Consider the following 19,905-nt stretch of genomic DNA (forward strand, 5'->3'; position numbering starts at 1 on the left):
CTACGGTTCTATGATTTGGGCCAAAACTTTAGTCCTCAGGTGCCAAAATGTTGTGGGCCAGCGCTGTTCAGGTAACAGCCTCCTTCATCCCCATTCCCTCCTATTCCCTTGCCCAGAGCTCCCCTCTGCACCCGCCTCCCTCCCAGCTCCATCCCCCAACCCCCTGCACCAGGCTCCCTTTCTGAACCAACCCCTGTGCCCCACTGACACCTGGGCAGAGCCGGGTCTGACCCGCAGCCCCCGCCCGTAGGAACGACCCCGCCCCCTCGCGTCAACAGGCTGGTGTCGGCGTCACGTGATTTCTGCCCCCCCAAGCCCAACCCAAGGCAAAACCTTCCCCCGTAGGAATTGGTCTGCCGGCCCCCAATCGCCCCTCGGATCTAACACGACACCTGCCCCCGCCCCCAGCTGTACCCCGTCCCAGGCGCCGCCCCGCCTCACCTCGGCTCCCACGATCCTTCCTGCCCCTCCCCCCGCGCTTCTCAGAAGCAGCCGCGCGGCGAGTAACGGAACAAACGATTCCCTCCGAATTCGCGGCGGATGTGCAGAGCCGCGGCGGGGATTAGCGCCGCCCTCTGCCCGCGCAGTACGGCTCCGCTACGGGCCAATCGCAGTGGTGTGGGCGGGGCAGAAGTGACGGGGGGGGGGAGTAACACTGAAAACACGGCCGGGGGCGGAACAGGCCGGGGCTCAGAGACTCTACTCCCGCATCAGCGCCCAGGGCTTAGCTCGTACCGGGAGTTACCCGGCCGCGCCCGAGCCCCGCGGCGTTGGGCTCCCCGGGACGTGCCTGCTGCTGCTTCGCGGAGCTGGACACCGGCCCGACCCCAAATAAACCCGCGCTCTGTGCTGGGCCGGGTCTTGCAGCAACAGCGAGCCCGCGCGGGGAGCGAGCGCCTGTTCCCTGCCCCCGCCGCGCACAGACCGGGCCGAGTGACACTGACCGGCCCAGCCCCTGCAGCAGCCTCCCGGCAGCCCGGAACACCAGCACCCCGGGGCAGGAGGCAGCGACTCCCCGAACCGGGCAGGGCTGGAGCCGCCTTCTCTTCGCCCGCACCCCGGGGCGGGGCTGCCGCCTCCGTGAGGCCCAGCCGGACCGAGCCCGGGGCACCAGCGCGCAGAGCCGCGCGTGCGGGGCCAGCGGCACCCAACGTACTAGCCCCTGCGCGCAGCGTGAGGGCAGAGGCCTCGGCCGCAGCTACTGCGCATGCTCCGATCGAGAGGCGCCTATGCACACGCTTTGAAAACAGCCGCTGGAGCCAAGTGCGGAGACCAAACTTTGACCGCGCGAGGACAGAGGGGGGAGGTTCCATCTGCGGTGTTCGCAAACCGGCCTGTGGGGGAGATGCGGGTGTTTCTCTGGTGGTGGGGGCCTCTCAGGGTCCGTCCCAGGGTTGGGATCTGACGGGCACAACCTGGCCAGGGCGGCGCTCACCTGCTAGCAGGGCTGGACGCAGGGAAATGTTTTAGCTGCAGCCCCTGCAACACTACCATGGCCAGGCCTGGCGCTAGGGCGTATGCACAGGAGGGGAAAATCTAAAATCTCATGACAGACAGACAAGATTGTATAAAAAAGAATGGGGCTGTGTCTACATTGGCAGAATTTTGCCCAAAAACTTGCTTCCTGTCTACATTGGCCACGAGTTCTTGCGCAAGAACACTGACGTTCTAATGTCTAAAATCAGGGCTTCTTGCGAAAGAACTATGATGCGCCCGCTCAGGAATAAGCCCTCTTGCGCAACTGTTCTTGCGCAAGAGGCCAGTGTAGACAGGCAACATGAATTTCTTGCGCAAGAAAGCCCTATGGTTAAAATGGCCATCGGAGCTTTCTTGCGCAAGACAGTGTCTACACTGGCACAGAAGCTCTTGCGCAAAAGCACATGCCAGTGTAGATGCTCTCTTGTGCAAATACTTTAACGCAAGAACTCTTGCATTAGAGTATTTGTGCAAGATCATGCCAGTGTAGAACTAGCCTGGTTGTAAATGGTCATAAGTTGGGGATCACCTTGTAAATCAGCTGCTTTGCACACTGCTGCCCCAGGATTGGTGCGGCTGGGTGGGCCCCCACAGAGGTGGTGGCAGTGTGTGAGCAGAAGCCCTGCCCTGGGGTGCAGGGGGAGAGACAGAGCCTCCAGCCCCGCCCCCAGCAGTGCCCAGTGTGGGGAGTTGCTGCTTCCTGCCCCTGCCCCACTCCCCAAGGGCTGCCCCAGGTACCACAGGCTGTTCTAGGCCCTGCCTGGCCCAGCCTGTCCTAGGCGTGCAGCTGCGAGAGCTAAGGGGTTACCCCACCGTCCACCACCTCACTACAGGCTTTGGCTTCTGCTCTGGGTGCGGGTGAAGATGCTGCTCTACTGCTGTGTGCACTGAGGGCAGAGGGATGTGGGGACAGCAGGGGGGTGAAGGAGGATGGGAGGGGGTAGGAGTTGCAGTGTGGGGAGTATTGGGCACTGCCGGGGGATCAGGGTGTGATGGGGGATCATGGGGAATGAGGCTGGAAGCCAGAGCTAGGCTGTGGGAAGAGCTGCCCAGGCAGCCTGGGCTGATGGGGAGCCCCAAACTCTCTATCTGCCCTGAGCAGCCCCCAGCCTGTTCCTTCCCCCTTATCCCACCGGACTGGCAGAGGGTTTTGAGAGCCCAATCACCAATCTGAAATACAAACAAAACACATGGAGCTGCCCAGCTCCCCCTCCTGGCCCTGCTGCAGGGTTTGAAACGGTCTCTTCAGCCCCTGCACTCCATGGGGCTCCAGGCAGCTTGGCCAGGCACCAGCGGAACATCTGTGCCTAGGGCTCTGGGCTCCCAGGGCTGCTCTTCTGGGGTGGGACTGTTAGGGACAGAAGCATCCATGAGCAGAGGTTTGGTGTTTCTCTCCAGGCAGTGGGGCTGAGCAGCTAAGGCCTGGGGTATCTGTGCTGGAGACCCTGGGTACAGGTCCAGTCCCCATTGCCCCCTTGTGCAACTTCCCTTCATTTAGGAGTAAAACAGGTTGGAAATGCGACCAGAGTGACTCTTGTGCACCTGGAAAGAAAAGAACCTCCCCCCCCCCAGACTGTCATGTGTGTAGAAGAAAAGCCCCTCGTCTCTCCTGCAGCCAGCCTCAAGGTCTCTGATGACGGGGTGTTGCCAGTGCTCCCTGGCTCTGATCAGCTTTTTGGCCTGGCTGTTCCAGCAAACGGCTCCACTGACAGAACTGGACAAACGCACATTCTTATGTCTCTGTTTAGCTCACTCCCAAGTCAAGGGAGCTCTGCTCATTTGCTGCTTGAGCCCAGCACCTGGCTTTATTCACATCAGCCCCTGTGCTGGGGGGGAGCATCACTGGGATTTTACAGGGACATCAACATCCTCCTGCCTTATTGCACTTGCAGTGGGTCTGTGCACCTCAGAAGTCACCTGCTATCGACAGACCCAACCAAGAAAGCCACAGAATGCCCTTGGCCAATACCTACAGCCCCCAGCTAGACCTTCTCCAGCACATCAGCAAGGCTCTGCAACCGGTCCTAGGTGATTTTAGGACCAGAGCCCTAGTGGGACATTTTTCACCAAAGTCTCCAGGACTGAATTGTTTCCTTTGAGGCCCTTTCCAGGAAGGGAAATGCCCCATTTCTGGCATAGGCCTGGCACAGTGTGAGCTCAGGAAAGTCAAACTAACCTTGTTCCACTGCCCAGAAGCAGCCATGGCTGCAGCAAGCCCCTTGGAAAGTCTCCAGGAGGAAGCGACCTGTCCCCTCTCCCTGGAGTATTTCATGGACCTGGTGATCACAGACTGTGGGCACAATTTCTGCTGGGCCTGCATCAACCAGTTCTGGGAGGGACCCAGCCCAGCCCAGCCATCCCTTACCCGCAGTGCAGAGAAACTGTGTAGCAGAGAAACTTCCAGCCCAATAGGCAGCTGGCAAATATGGTAGAACTAGTCAAGCGGCTGAGTTTGCAGGCACCAAAAGGAGCATGAGGGGATAGGGTGTGCGGAAAGTACCAGGAGGCTCTCAAGCTGTTCTGTAATGAGGATCAAACTTCAATCTGTGTGATTTGCCATCTATCCCAGGCTCACCACACAGGGTGGTGCCCATAAGGAAGCGGCCCAGGAGTACTACACAGGGAATTGCTACTACGTTGAATCTACTGTCTATTTGGGAGAGTTTGTCTGCCTGTGTCTGTGTGTTTGCCTGTTCGTTCAAGCACTTCTCCTAAACCGTGAGAGCTGCAACGACCATGGAGAGGCACCTCACCTGGCCCCAAGCTGCTGCAGTGACAGAGGGCTGGGACAGTGCTCGCTTTCCAGGGCACCCTGCCTGCTGACCCCCTCCTCCCCAGCCCCACCGCAGGCCAATGACTGAAATGAAGCCCGGACATTCTCATTTTATTCTCCAAACTATAAAAATTGAATTAAGGACCCCAGCAATGTCAGGTAAAACTTCTAGTAATGAAATCAGTGCTCTGGCAACAGAGGCAAAATCTCAACTCTTTAAAACTTCCAGCTGTGAGAAACTTTCCTCAGAGATGCTGAGTCCTGTTGGAACCCAGCTTGGTTTAAAAGCTCTTTTTTTCACACTGGAGGCTGTGTTGTTCTCAGAGAAGCTTGGCTCAGAAGCGCTGCCACTGACTTCTTTGAGCCAGTTGCCCTCAGCTTGGAAAAGGGTAAGTTCCAGGATCTAGTGGAAACCATTTCATATATAGCTAGAAGCCATTCTGTATAACAAAAGCCATTTCAGTTTCCTGAGTCTGCACGTATACTAGAGGGAGTGAACTGGCCTTCACCGAGATGGGGAGAGGCCAGAAGGATGCACTGTTGGAATGTGTTAATGAACTATTTTAAGCTGAAGCCCTTACTCCCCTATTGCAAGAAACCCCTATTGCCCTTCCACACTGCCTTCTTGAGCAAGAGCTCTTGCACAAGAGGGCTTATTCCTCATGGGTAGAGGAATAACTCTTGTTCAAGAAGCCCTCTGTTCCGATGCCTTACTGTAAATTTACTCGCACAAGAACATGCGCGCAATGTAGACGTTCCGCAAGTTTTTGTGCAAGAACGGTCATTCTTGTGCAAGAAGCCTGCAGTGTAGACATAACCCAAAGGAAATGGTGGCATAATGTATAGAAATGTTACTCAATGTTGATTTTAAATAAAAGAGGAACATGAAAGTTCTTGCCCTACAAGGACTTTTATCAGTTCTTGTTTCTATATATGTAAAAAGGTAGAGAAAATCTGGCCTGAGGCCTTGAACCTCAGTTCTCCCTACCCTCCCCCCTACGGGGCTGGAGTGCCAGGGGAATGAGGTGTCTCAGTTGGGGGCCACCTCAGTGAGGGTTGGAGGTTTCTGGAGGGGTTGTTTTTTTGCTTCTCACTTGTGTGGTCCTCAACTGATTTTTCTGTGGGTCAGTGGCCCTCATGCAAAAAAGGTTCCTTGTCCCTACCATAAATAAGGACAATGCTGAAATCTTTTGTGTTGGTCATATTTTACTTTATTTAAAAAATGAAGCCTGGCCAACAAGCCCCTAGTTGGGGCCCAGCCCCCATCTGGCTGCAGCATAATAACACTCCTGTACTCCCCCACACCCTAACCCTGAACCCCCTGCCCTGAGCCCCTCTTACACCCACATCCCCAAACTTCTGCACCCCCACATCTCCAGTCTCCTGCCATAACACTCCTGCACAACACACACCCCAAATCTGTGCCCCTCATATATCTCCCCTGCCCTCAGCCCCTCAAACACCGCAACCCAGACCCCTGCACCTCACATCCCCAGCCCCCATCATCAAATTGGCATAAGACATTCTGAATACATGCACAAAGCTGGATTTGACCAGTTATGATGTAAATGTCAAAGAAATGTGTGAAAAGATGCAGTAGAAGTCCCATTAAATAGAGTCCGTGAGTGCAATGTTTCCTTTGTACTATTATTAATCACCATGTCAATTATCTATAATTATCTATGATATTAAGTTGTATATTTTCAGTCATGCAAATGGGCATTTTTATGCAGCTCTTTATAAATCACTTGTTCTGAATTTTGATGTAGTTTGGCTCTTTGCAGTTTGAAAAGATTGTTGACCCCCACTCTAATAGAAGTGTTTTACACACCAGGCCCTATACAGGAATTTCTGGGGGGGGGGGGGTGCTTTTTTTGTAAATGTGGACTGCAAGTGTGTGACTGCACCCCCCCCCCCCACAGGCACACCCATGGTCCTCAAAGTAAATGGGGAAATCAGCTCCAGCCTTCCCCCAGTCCCCCAGAACATGGAGGAGGAAGGCTCAGGCAGCATGCCTCTCTGGCTTTCCCCTGGCTGGCTGGCGCATACTTATTTGAGGGATTGTAAGGGGGTGCTTTTGCACCCTTCTCCCCCTCCTTGCATACGGATCAGAGGTTTCTCTGGGGGATTTGCTGATGCGGGACTTGTGTGGATTCTCTGATGTCTAGTAAAGTGTGAAGTGCACCCAAAGCTTTTACCACACTCATTGCATTGATACAAGTCTCTGTCTCTCTCTCTCTTGTGGATAATAAAGTGTTAAGTTGGACTGAAGCTTTCCTCACAATCCAAGCACTTATATGGTTTCTCTTTTATGTGAGTACTTTCATGTCCAATGAGGGCAGTTTGCCAAATGAAATCTTTCCCACATTTACAGCATTTATACGGCCTCTTTCCTGTATGGATTCTTTCATGTCTCATGAGGACTGTTCGACTAGTGAAACATTTCCCACACTCGTGGCATTTATATGGTTTCTCTCCTGTGTGAATTCTCTCATGAACAGTAAGGACTGATCGGTGGGCAAAACCTTTCCCACATTCATGGCATTTATATGGTTTCTCTCCTGTATGGGTTCTCTCATGGACCGTAAGGACTGATCTGTGGGTGAAACCATTCCCACACTCACCACATTTATATGGTCTCTCCCCTGTGTGGGATCTTTCATGGACAGTAAGGGCTGATTGGTGAGTAAAACCTTTCCCACATTCATGGCATCTATATGGTCTCTCTCCTGTGTGCATTCTCTGATGGATAATAAGGTGAGAGTTTTGACTGAAGCTTTCCTCACATTCGGAGCACTTGTATGGTTTTTCCCCTGTGTGGGTTCTCTCATGTCTAATGAGCTCTGAATGCCAAGTGAAACCTTTTGCACACACATGACATTTATATGGTCTCTCTCCTGTGTGGATTCTCTCATGTGTAATAAGATTTGACCGCTGACTGAAGCTCTTCCCACATTCCAAACATCTATATGGCTTCTCTCCACTGTGGGTTTGCTGATGTCTAGCCAGGTGTGCTCTCGAAAAGAAGCTTTTCCCACACTCAAAGCATTTATGGGATTTTTCTCCTCTGTGGACAATCTCAGGTTCCATATGGGATGACAGTACAAGCAAGCTTTTTCCACACTCCAGGCACTTGCAGAGTCTCTTTCCTGGGTGCCCTCTCTGGGGCAGAATAAGGCCTGACTTCTCACTAAATATTTTTCCACAGTCTGAGCATTCACAAGGTTTCTTTCCATTGGGATTTGACTTCTGGGCTGGTGTTTCCTTGGGTTCCTTGGATCCTTCCCCTCCTTGACTGGATTCCTCTGCTTTCCTGCTTGGATTGTTCTCCAGCTGCCTCTCTGCCCTGTATTCATTTCCCCAGGCTTCCCCCTGTTCTACACACTGGGAAAAATCCCCTTCAGCTCCCTCCAAAGATGTTCCCTGTGATTCTACGGTGCCAGGACCTTCCTGCCGTTGATTCTCCTCCTTGTTTTCCCTCACTGTCCTAGCACCTGCTGGGAGAGAGAGAATCCATGCAGGAGTCACTGTCTGTGCTGGGGTGAAAAGACCCACAGGGAAATTCCAACAACAGAAAGCACAAAACAATAAGGCTACGTCTACACTGGCAGCTTCTTGCGCACAAACTCTTTTGCGGAAGAGTTCTTGTGCAAAAACTCTTCCACAAGAGAGCATCTACACTGGCATGTGCTTTTTCGCAAAAGATGTGCTTTTGTGCAAGAGCATCCATGCCAGTGTAGACACTCTCTTGAGCAAGAAAGCTCTTATGGCCATTTTAAACATAGGGGCTTCTTGCACAAGAAATTCATGTTGCCTGTCTACACTGCCCTCTTCTGGAAGAGCTCTTGTGCAAGAGGGCTTCTTCCTGAGAGGGAGTGTCAGAGTTCTCAAGCAAGAAGCCCTGATTTTCTACAGTACATCAGTTTACTTGCACAAGAATGCACTGCCAGTGTAGACAGGCGGCATGTTTTTGCGCAAGAGCGGCCATTTTCGTGCAAGAACGCACCAGTGTAGACACAATAATAGTTTGAGAGACTAAGACATTGGATTCTACCTGTACATCCCAACCAAACACTTCCAGGGAAGGAAACAAAGAGAATAAACTCCTGACAGCTAAAAGGATGTCTAGGGAGCTATGACAGGTATTTGCCAGGATGATACCTGCAGCCCTTCCTGGGGGACATGGGGTGGAAGCAAGGGCTCTTGCTCACTGCTCATTTTGGGGACTCCCAGCTTTTTCCTGCACTTGCTGGATGGTTTCTAAGTCAGTTTCCCTGACTTCTCACCTGTGCAAGTGCCTCTCAGGAACTCCATTTCTTTGGAGGGCTGGAGATCTGGGACCCACGGTTCTTCCCCTCGTTCCAGCTGGGTGATCAGGTCAGGTTTGGGAATGGAGAATCCTGCACAGGGGTGAGATCAGGCAAGGTGAAGGCACATGGAATCTGAGCAGAGTGTGTGTCACAAGAAACATTCCCTGAGCACAATCTGATCCTACATGGGACTGGGGTAACTCAAGAGATCTTGAGAGCAGGAGATTTCAGAGGCAGAACAGGGTGGGGGATGTGACAAAGTCAGGATTGTATTCCCTAAGTTATGTGATTTCTATTGTCCTCTAGTAACTCCGTGTGTGTGTGCCTCAATTTCCCTGAGCACTGCACCACTATCTAGATGGGGATGGGAATTTCAGAGTGATTGAGGGAAGATGCTCAGGACAGCACATTCACAATAGCCCAGGCTCATTGTCATCTGAAGCTAGGAGCGGTGTATGCCCAGGGTACACCTTTTGCCCGGGAAGCTGGACAAAGGCTTGAGACAGGGCTGGCTGCAGCCAAGGACGAGTCGTGGAGGGTGAAAGTGAGTCTTCTTGGCCTGGGGACAGAGATGGGGAGGGGGTTGGCTCAGGGCCCCCTTGTCTCTAAGATGGATTGTGGAAACTGCTCCTGGTCCGTGTACTAACAAGTCTGTTCTATACTGTATCCCTGTGAACTCATAAACCTTCTGTTCTACCTGCCGGATGAAAGTCACATCTGTGGATGTGGGAGCAGGGCTCAGTGACTCCCAACACCTTAATGACAGAGGGTGTTGTCACCCTCACTAGGAGTTTTAATCATCCGTGGGCTCTGGGGGACTTGCTGACACACAGCTCTGGGATTAAATTCCTTCCTATTTCCAAGTATGCACAAACTAGAGCAGTGGTCTCCAACCTTTTTACACCCAAGATCACTTTTTAAGACTCAGAACAGGCGAAGATCTACCGCCCTGCCCCTTCCTTGAAGACTCGCCCCCTCTATTCTCCTGTCCATCACTTGCTATCCCCAGCCCTTATACACTCTGTTAAACAGTTTATTTTTAAATTATGCAATATATAAAATTAAAATCACATGTTTATAGGTATGAAATAAATGGTCTGTTTTTAATTCACGCTATTTAAATATCAAATGAAGCATTTACAATTATACATTTTGTCCTCTGCTATTTTGTAAATCTAAAATCAAGTATTGATAATTATATATTTTTTCTTCCAATAACAAAGTTTCAGTGTGACACCTGTGACTGAACAGTATCTGCCAGTGTCTTGAAGTCAGGGTTGTAGTCTGAGATTGCTAGTCATATACAGTCCATCAGATGGGCATCTGTGATCCTGCGCTCAGCCTGGGAAGCTTGCTCCAGCACAGCTGGAGCTAGATGCAGCCTCCCTGAGCTGAGCACAGGGCAGCCAGGCTGGAGGGAAGAGAAGTGGCTGCCTGGCCAGCTGGCTATGGTGCTCAGCCAGGGTGCACCAAGCTCCACGTGGGCAGGTGCAGAGGAGAAGCCGCCGATCAGCTGGAGCGTGGGGCAGCCTCTTTCAGCTGAAAGCCACAGTCAGCTGGCTGGGATGTTTCAGCCCTCCAGATCTCCCAGCTCCCACCATTCCTCGCAGCTATTCACCTGTTGTTGTTGCTCGGTGAGTAGCTGCTCCTCAAATGAGGAAATCTAATGTAAATGTACTGCGCAGGCACGCAGTTCAGAGAGGGCTCAAGAGCTACTCTTAGAGGCCCTGAGATCTACCAGTAGATCATGATCTACTGGTTGGTGACCACGGAACTAGAGCCTTCCCTATGGACAGAGCCAGTCCCAAGGAGGCAGATGAATGGTGTGTGTTTGAGAAATAATGTAGGCAGGACAGTTCCCTGCTTCTGGTCTCTGAAAGCTGGGGAGATGAGGATGAATTAGCATGTCCCTTAGGCATCTGACTCCCCTGTTCCCCTGAAGGGGACATGGGGATGAAAGTGTCTCTCACAGGAGGGCTGTGGTCCCCTCTAACTGCGCTGAGCATATGCAGAAATGCTGGCCCCAGGGCTTTGCTAGCTGCAGGCACAGGAATCCTTACCCAGCGAGGCCACAGTCTCATAGTTCTCCTGCATGACGTCCCTGTAGAGGGCTCTCTGATTGGGACCCAGCAGCGCCCCCTGCCCTGCGGTGAAATACACAGCCACCTCCTCGAAGGTCACGGGCACCTGAAACAACAGAGGCCCCCTACTCAGCACCTGCCGCCCCAGCCCCAGCCCCACTAGTCACAATGGAGGACTGAGGAGCAGAATCCCACCCCAAACCTGCCCAGAGAGACCTCACCATGTGTATTTCTTGCCCCTCCCTCTCTACAATAATCCCCCTGCAACTCCCCACAAAATCCCCTACCTGAGCTGGCTCCACCACAGCCATTTCCCTGCCCTGCCTCCTGCAAGACAGGACGATCTGGAGCGAAGTGGGGATGTGAGTCTTCACCCTGTCAGGGCAAGAGGAGTGACTAGGGAGGTTTCCAAAGTGGGTTGGGTTCATTTCACACCCCCAGTTCCCCAAAGCTCTCTCCCTGGAGACAGACGCTCTAGGCTCCGCCATGCTAGGAACCCCTCAGTTGTGTGGTTACAACACAGACATGGCCCCTCCCACCAACGCTGAGCCTACCAGGCACTTTTACACCCTCCCTGGGACAGAGACTCTGAGATAGATGCTAGAAAAGAGCAGAAGTTCCAAGCCTGCCACTGTGGGGGATTCCCCCAAATTGTCCCTGAGGCCAGTCCCCCCTCCTCTGGTCACATGGGGGCTGGGAGGGGTAGGAACTGGCTTTTCCTTCCCTGCATCCTGCTCTCAGGACAGTCAATCTGCCCAGGGTGATGCAGTGAATGAGCCTGGACAGGTTGAGGGCTGGAAATCTCTCCCTAATTCCTGCACTTGCTGCCCCTTCTGGTCTCCCCTGTCCCTCTCCTGCCCTCTCCCCTCTGCTGGGAGCACTGGTGTCTGCCCGGTACCCATGGGCATTTCCTCTCCAGTGAGAACCTGGCTGTGTCACTGAGGTAGCAGCTCTGGGACCCGCAGACATACAGAGACCCCTCCCCTCCTGTCTGGCACAAACAGGCTGGAAGAGGCTGGTTTGGCTGAGTCACTTTCCTGCCCCTCCTAGCCTTTTTCCACCAGATCTCTCCCCATCACCTGGAACTGATGCCAACAGAGCTTGGGGCTCCCCCAAGGGGTGAGTAATAGGCACCGGGGAACGTCCCCACCCGGGATGGGCACAGAGGGGCTGCAGTGAATGTCTCCCTGCTACAGACCTGCTGCTTAGCCTGGGCTCCCAGATCATGGTGTCAGAGGAAGCAGCCTACGACCCAGGAAACTCAGCCAGCTCTAGGGCTCTGTACCCTGAGCAGAGATAGACACCAGCCTCCTCTGCCTGCACAGTAACCAGGGACCCCTCCCCACATGCCTGAGCTGCTCCTGGGGTGCCCCACAGCTGCTAGGGACAGCTCATCAGATATGGATTCCATTGGACCAGCTGAACTTGCCAGAACTGAACCAGGCCCAGGAAAGTACGATTTTTAACTGACCTGGAATCAGACTTGAACCATCATTTTTCTCTGAGGGTATGTCTACACTAGCCACCCTAGTTCGAACTAAGGTGGCTAATGTAGTCATTCAAACTTGCAAATGAAACCCGGGATTAAAATATCTCAGGCTTTATTTGCATGTTCCCAGGTGCCGCCATTTTTAAATGCCTGGCAGTTTGAACTACCTGCCCGCAGCTACACGCGGCACGGACTAGGTAGTTCGAACTAAAGCCCCTAATTTGGACTACTATTACTCCTCCTGCAATGAGGAGTAATGGTAGTCCAAATTAGGGGCCTTGGTTCGAACTACCTAGCCCATGCCGTGTGTAGCCGCAGGCAGGGAGTCTGAACTACTGGGCATTTAAAAATTCCTTGAAAGTAGGAATAAGAGATCCTCCGGAATAGGACTTTATTCCGGAGGATCGCGCCAGTCTGGATGCTCTTTTCCGGCTTTTCCCCAAGCCGGAAAAAAAGCGGCAGCCATGTTTATTTAAATCCCGCAGGGGATATTTAAATCCCCCACGGATTTCCCTATTCCAAAGTTCGAAATTAGCATGCCTATTCCGAAGAAGGGGCCAGTGTAGACGTAGCGTTTGTGAATCTGAATTGAACTGGGGAAAATGGCCACTAGATACAATGTCTGATAATGTTAAACAAAAGTGACTGCAATATTGTAAAACAGAGAACACAGAGGCATGAGAGTGCTCCAACAGCACAAGGGGCAGCCCACTGGTGCACAGCGGGAGATGGGAGAGAAATAGCAGAAGGCTCCCTGGCTCCAGAAGTTTACAATAACTCCTGAATTCTAAGGCAAACGGAACCATTCCAACTCTTTCCCCCTTCTCCACTCAGGCCCTGCAAATGCTGAGATTGTTATAACACAGAGGTTAAATTGGGAGCCCTGTGTTAGGGAACAGTGCAGGGAGGGGCTACCCATGGATATTTGCCTTGTAAATTCTGACTCCATGAGCATGGCTGGGCAAGACACGGCCCAGGGGCTGGATCCAGCCCTCCTCACACTTTGATCCGGCCCACGGACAGCATTTGGCCACTTTTTATGTACATCGTGCTGCCACTGCCACCGAATTTCCAGGCAGTGGCTCAAGCAGCAGCATCTTATTTCCATGGTGCACGGCTCCCAGTCACATTGCCACCCCAGCAAGGCCAGAGCCATGAGCCCTTCAAATAGCCACAGCAACCCCATGTGGCTGCCAGGCAAAACCATGGCAGCAGGGACAGGAGCCACAGGCCCTTTTCTTTGTTTCTAATTCTATACCTCCAGCCCCAGACAATGCCAGGGGAAGGCCAGATACGGACCAACAACCATGGCACAGGGCTAGTCCTCTGCCCCCATCTCCCGTATTCATGCCCCACCCCTGGGCAGCTGGGAGCCAGCCCTGTTCTGGAGGGGAGTGAGAAACCATCGCTGCTCCAAGGCAGCCAAATCTCTGCAGCCTCTGCCTGTGCCTCTGCCCCCTCAGCCCTGTGCCACAGCCAGACCTCAGGAGTGTGTCCCCAGGCCTTCTGCCAGCATGGAGGGAGCAGGTTGCAGCCTCTGGCCCCGGCTCCAACTTTCTAGCATTGCGAGCCACAGACCCAGGCAGGGGCAAGTGACCAGGGCTGGTTTTAAGCCGATTCAGCCGATTTGGGCCCCGCGCCCCTGCACCCGGAAGTTGGCTGCCTCTCCTCCGGCCTTACCTGCTCCTGCTGCCGGCTGCTCCTGCTGTGCGTGCCATTCGCAGGTGGGCGGGGAGACGCCCAGCCATGACATGACATCACACCCAGGATTTTAAAACTGAAAAGTGTCACCACGATGACGCGGTGCATGCGGTTCGCACACAGGCCCCGCAGCAGGCGCGGGAGCGGGAGCGGGAGTGGTGGCAGGGGCTCTGATGGGGTGGAATAGGAAGGGGCTTGTACAGAGGGGAGGGGGGAGAGAGGAAGAGGCTTGTGCGGAGGGGGAGGGAGAAGAAAGGGGAAGGCACCAAGAGGCAGATGGAGGTGAGACACATTCCAGGGGGCCAAGTGCAGACAATGAGGGAAAGGGCAGGAGGGGAGATGTCAGTGGGAGGGGGGGGGACAGGGTGATGCTGGGAGAGGAGAGGAGAGGGGAAGGGCATTGGGGACTAGAGGGGAAGGTGCTGGGAGAAGGCTTGAAAAAAGGGGTGGGCATGAGAAAGGTGGGGATGGAGCAAGTTGTGTGAGGGCACAGAGGGGCAAGAAGAGGAAGTAAGAAGAGGAGACATGGTAGCAGAGAGAAAAGGTAAAGGTTTATAAAATATTTATTAATAACTTGGTATGCTGCCCACGGTCAGTTTGTTTGCACCCCGTGGTGCAGTTTGGTTTCTGTGGGGATCAACATGTGGCTGGCGAGTGGGAGCCAAAACAAAAGTAGTCAGTATAATAATCTTCTGTTGATATGTGTTTTAGTAGTTAAATTCTTGGACTGTCATTGCTCATGAAAAGTGTTGTCACAAGTAGAAATCGGGTAAATATTGCATTTTATTAATATCAGCAGAACTGACTTCAATGGGGCCTGTGTGTTGTGTAGTCTTGCCTTAATCTTTGTATTCATGCCTATCAGTGTGAGAGAAGCTATTTGTATATATTTGCTTGCATATGCAACCACACTTAAGTTGAGGCCCTCAGCATGTTCTGTAAATATCAGTGTGGCCCCTAGGGCTTCCAAAGTTGAGTTGCCCTAGCTCATCCCTGACAGGTGTCTGGTCTAACCTAGTCTTAAATATCTGCAATTTAAGCCCATTGCTTCTCATCCTAACCTCAGAGGCCAAGCAGAACAATTTTTCTTCCTCCTCCTTATGATACTTTAAAGCTGCTCTCATGTCCCTTTTCGGTCTTCTCTTTTCTAAGGTAAACAAGGCCAATTTCTTCAGCCTTCCCTCATATCTCATGTTTTCTAGACCTTTCATCATTTATGTTGATCTTCTCTGGACGTTCTCCAGTTTCTCCACATTTTCTGAAATGTGATGCCCAGAACTCGACATGATACTCCAGCTGGGGCCTAATGTACATGGCTCATTCCCTGCCTAGGGGACATGAGACTGAGTGGGTTAATTTCCAATCTTCCTATTTATTCTTTTCCTAAGTTAGGAGGGCACAGTAGTTCTGATGGGGGTTGGAGAGGGGACGGAAGCCAGATCCAAGATCAATGAGCCCTGGGAAGTGGGCCCACTGAAAGGAGACTGGACCTGTGGATGCCTTGGGGGTCTGCAACAAGGGCCTGCTTTGGGAAGCTCCCTCTTTGGAGGTGAGTGTGGCAGCATTGAGACACCACTCAAAAGCAGGCGCCACAGACACTAACTGCAGATTCATGGGACGGCTCTCACAGATCTTGCACATGCATTAAGATGATAGATCTGCAGGAAGGGGGGCAGTGGCGTAGTGAGGGGGACGGATGGGTCAGTTGCCCTTGGGAGAAAAATATAAAATTTAGTTTAAAATAGATGTCACGTGTTTTTAAAAGGAATACCATATCTCCTGCCTTGTGTCTATTTTTGTCTCTTTAAGCCCCCAGTTAAAATTTTCAAAAGCACTTGAATGACTAAAGTCATTTTTGAAAATTGGACTTGGAAATCTAAGCTCAGATTTTCAAAGGTAATTAAGCTCCTAAAGAGACAGTTTCCAATTCGAATCTTCAAAGATATCTAACTGATCTTTACACACCTTTGAAAATCTGGTCGTAAGTGTCCTAGTCAGTTCTGAACGTGAGATGTAGGAGCCCAGTCCTAATTCCTTCAGGCTTTTTTTTTAAATTTGAACATTTATCTACACTAATTCCCCTCCTTTCTCTTTCACTATCCAATAAATGCATGGATCAAAATTATAGGTGCTTTGTGAATATGCTGACTTGAGAGTAGAAAGATTTCCTATTGTCATGTATTTCCTGGTAACCCATCTCAAATCTGAAAAACTAGGTTTGTACCTGTTCATAAGCTGTTGAATTCAGTTCACCATTTACAGTACAGGCAGTCCCCGAGTTACGCGGATCCGACTTATGTCGGATCCGCAGTTACGAACAGGGCCCGTCTCCCTGGTCTCCAGCAGACCAGGAAGAGGAAGCAAAGCGGCGGAGCACGCAGGCAGCGGACAGCCCAGACGCGTCTGGGCTGTCCGCTGCCCGCATGCTCCTTGGCTTTGCTCTGCTTTGCTCCCCGTCTCCCTGGTCTGCAGACCAGGGAGATGCTCCTTGGCTTTGCTCTGCTTTGCTCCCCGTCTCCCTGGTCTGCAGACCAGGGAGACGGGGAGCAAAGCAGAGCAAAGCCGCGGAGCACGCGGGCAGCGGACAGCCCAGATGCGTGTGGGCTGTCCGCTGCCTGCGTGTTCCGCGGCTTTGCTCCCTGTCCCCCTGGTCTGCAGACCAGGGAGACGGGGAGCAAAGCAGAGCAAAGCCGCGGAGCCCGAGGGCAGCAGGACAGCCACGGCGCGTCTGGGCTGTCCCGCTGCCCCCGTGCTCCGCGGCTTTGCTCCGGACGCCTGTGGTACAGCAGCTGGGGCGCTGCCAGTTGGTCCCGTAGCGCCGCTCTGGGCGCTACGGAACCAACCCGGCAGCACCCCAGCTGCTCTGCCCCAGGCGTCCTGATTCAGCCACTGCTGAAACTGACCAGTGGCTGACTACAGGAAGTCCCTGCCCCGGGCTTCCTGGAATCAGCCGCTGATCAGTTTCAGCAGCAGCTGACTTGGGGATGCCTGGGGTTCTTAAGTTGAATCTGTATGTAAGTCAGAACTGGCGTCCAGATTCTGCCGCTGTTGAAACTGATCAGTTTCAGCAGCGGCTGAATCGGGACGCCAGTTCCGACTTACATACAGATTCAACTTAAGAACAAACCTACAGTCCCTATCTTGTACGTAACCTGGGGACTGCCTGTATCTCATTAGGATGTTTACTGGAAAAGATATTGTTTGCTTGTTTTTATTTATACTGTGGGCAAAGCATGGGCTCACAAGAATTCCTCCACTGTTTTACCATGAGTTTCAAAACATTTGGTGTTTTTCTAAAGGCCTGGAATCAATTGATTATGTAGGAATCTCAGCTTTCATTTAAAAAAAAAAGTTCTCTATACTTCTGGGCCTTACAGCTAAGGAGGAAAGCTTTAAAACATGAACTCTAAATACTCAAGAAACAAAAGGCCAATAAAAATCCAACATGTTTTATTTTTAAAAAAATCTTATGATTTGTAGACCATTCTCATAACTTTGTATAGGCGTTCCTTGTGATTCTGGGGTTGGCAATGCTGCTCTTTGATTGGTGAATTTAGAGCGGTCTCTCCCTTCAGTTTCCCTTTACACCCTCCTTTTTTGTCACAGGTCATCAGAGAATCATAGAGTCAATGGAGAGTAGGGTGAGTCCATGTCTATGTTAATGACTGGTCAGGGTGACTAACTATTATCAGCCAGTGGTCTGAGTGAGCTATCTACTGCCATCTGTTAATAAACTGTAGGAAAAGGCTTCACAAGCAGACCTTATTTATATAGACAACTTACTTTGCCACAGAGATCAGTAGACACTCTTGCTGTCTCAAGATGATCAATTTTGGCTCTTTTTGGTTGAAATTCACGTAAGAATTGGAGCTGGGAGAATGAAATGTTGTTATCCATATTGTAGGATTAAAAGGTAAAAGACCTGAACTTAACATGACCTGGCTTAGGGTCTACCATAACTTGAACACTAAGCAGAGGATAGTGAGTAACATCTAACTGAAAGTCACAGAAGATGGAAACAAGTTTTATTTCTGGTGGTGTAGAGTCTATTTGGGAGTCCTCAATTATATCTGACATTTTACATCCAGGCTGCATCTAGACTGGAAAGTTTTTCTGCAAAAGCAGTTGCTTTTGTGGAAAAACTTGCCAGCTGCCTACACTGGCAACTTGAATTTCCGCAAGGACACTGACGATCTCATGTAAGATTGTCAGTGTTCTTGCGGAAATACTATGCTGCTCCCGTTCGGGAAAAAGCCCTCTTGCGCAAATGCTTTTGCGCAAGTGGGCCAGTGTAGACGGTATTGTTTTGCGCAAAAAAGCCCCAATCACAAAAATGGCGATCGGGGCTTTCTTGCGCAAAACCGCGTCTAGATTGGCACAGACACTTTTCCGCTAAAAGTGCTTTTGCGGAAAAGCATCCATGTCAATCTAGATGCTCTTTTCAGCGAATGCTTTTAACGGAAAAACTTTTCCATTAAAAGCATTTGCGTAAAATCATTCCAGTCTAGATGTAGCCCCAGTGTTTAAAGGCAGAGCTGACTAGAATCAATTGAAAGTCTTGTCTCAGTGATCGCTTGAGCAAAAATCATTGATAAAATCTTGTGTAGACCTTAGACTCAACATGCAGGCAACGTGTTGAAGGGCAGTGCAAAGGAGGCAATGGTGGTGAGGTACCATATGACCTAGTGAAATCATTGGTGCTGAAATCACTAAGGACTCGAATTTTACCACAGAACTGACACTTTCTTAAAAAAAGACTCCATTTTTGCTATTTAAAAAGTAAAACAATGCAACACTCTCTGGTAACTTTTTAAAAATCAAGCTTTAAACTTTATTGAAAAAACTGGATAGTTTGCAATTGAAAATATTTGACCTACACTTAAGGCAAGTGATTTAATTTTGTGTAAAATTTTGCAAAGTAAAGGATGGCATTTTTTTTAAATGTTCAATTATATAGATATACATTTTGATCAGATCTACTTGATGTGATATTTGTGTGTGGTTGTGGTTTGTTGTGGTTTTTTTTGGCTCAACAAAAAAATCCTGGGTAGGAGAGGGATGGGGGGCCCTGCCAAAACAGTTCGAATTGGGCCCCGCACTTCCTAAAGCCCACCCGCGTGGGAGCCACAGGCAGGGCTGGGCAGGGCTGTCCGAGGGCCCTGTATAACATGATTCTTCCACCCCAGCCCCCAAGCCAGACTCAGGGGAAGCATTTTTCTCACCTGCTGGATGTCAGGGCCTCAGCCCGCAGCTTCCCCGTTCAGCCCAGCCCAGGTCCCTCTGGGGCACGCCCTTGCCCTGCCTGCTCCAGGATGGATATAGAAAGCTGCTACCTATGAAACTGAGCTACTTAGGAAGAATTTTGGCGCACTGAGCATGCACAGTCACAGAGCATGCTCAACAGCTCTGTTGAAACCACTGCCCTTTGCCCTGCCCACTCTATGTATATGTTTTTGCTGACTTCATATTAAAAGGGTTTAAAAATGGAGAAAAGGAGCTAACCAGAGGCAGAGGTGACAAATGACTGGGTATGGGGGTGAAGCAGCTGCTGGGGGTGAAGCTTGATGCTGCCTCTTCCCATGTGGCTGGAGCATGGGCTGCAGGCAGCATATCTTGTCCTGTGGCAGGGGGCAGGAGATGCTGAGCTTTGTGGCTTGGATCCTGTGCTGCCTGTTCAAAATCTTCATCACTGCTTTAGATAATAGCTTTGACATTGGGGTGAGATGGGGGGAGGAGCACACATGTTAGCAACCCCTCAAATGTGTGGGCAGAAGCAGAGTGATGCAGCCAGGGAACCAAAGAGAGCAGAGGCTGCATTGCTGCACTTCCCCCAATCCTGCTGGTATGTAAGGGCAGGCGGGTGGGGGGGAGAGGAGATGAGGCAGGGCAAGGGCAGATCAGGAAAGGGGTGGAATAAGTGCAGGGGTTACACCAGCCCTTGCCCAGCACTCTGGGTCCCCCTACGCCAGTCACCTCTGCTTGGAGAGTCCACTTATAAAGGCTGTGAATGAGAACACGTTGAGAGGGGTTTGCAAGTGCTTTGGACCATAACCTAAATAGGAATCAACAGTGTAA

The 19,905-nt window shown here is 51.4% G+C and overlaps 1 protein-coding gene across 1 annotated transcript in view; it reads right to left on the minus strand.

The window, feature by feature from the left end:
* LOC102449714 (uncharacterized) overlaps positions 1-19,905 on the minus strand; it is a 48,659-nt gene that overhangs the window by 28,007 nt on the left and 747 nt on the right. Inside the window, exons 2-7 of the mRNA XM_075912482.1 lie at positions 17,614-17,700; positions 10,928-11,015; positions 10,620-10,746; positions 8,536-8,649; positions 6,509-7,743; positions 945-1,155 (exon numbers count right to left, since the gene is read on the minus strand). Of these exons, the coding sequence (XP_075768597.1) occupies positions 945-1,155; positions 6,509-7,743; positions 8,536-8,649; positions 10,620-10,746; positions 10,928-11,015; positions 17,614-17,700 (1,862 nt within the window). The remainder of the gene's footprint in view (positions 1-944; positions 1,156-6,508; positions 7,744-8,535; positions 8,650-10,619; positions 10,747-10,927; positions 11,016-17,613; positions 17,701-19,905) is intronic.

Source organism: Pelodiscus sinensis, chromosome 31, assembly GCF_049634645.1.
Source record: "Pelodiscus sinensis isolate JC-2024 chromosome 31, ASM4963464v1, whole genome shotgun sequence".
NCBI classification, from domain to species: Eukaryota; Metazoa; Chordata; order Testudines; family Trionychidae; genus Pelodiscus; species Pelodiscus sinensis.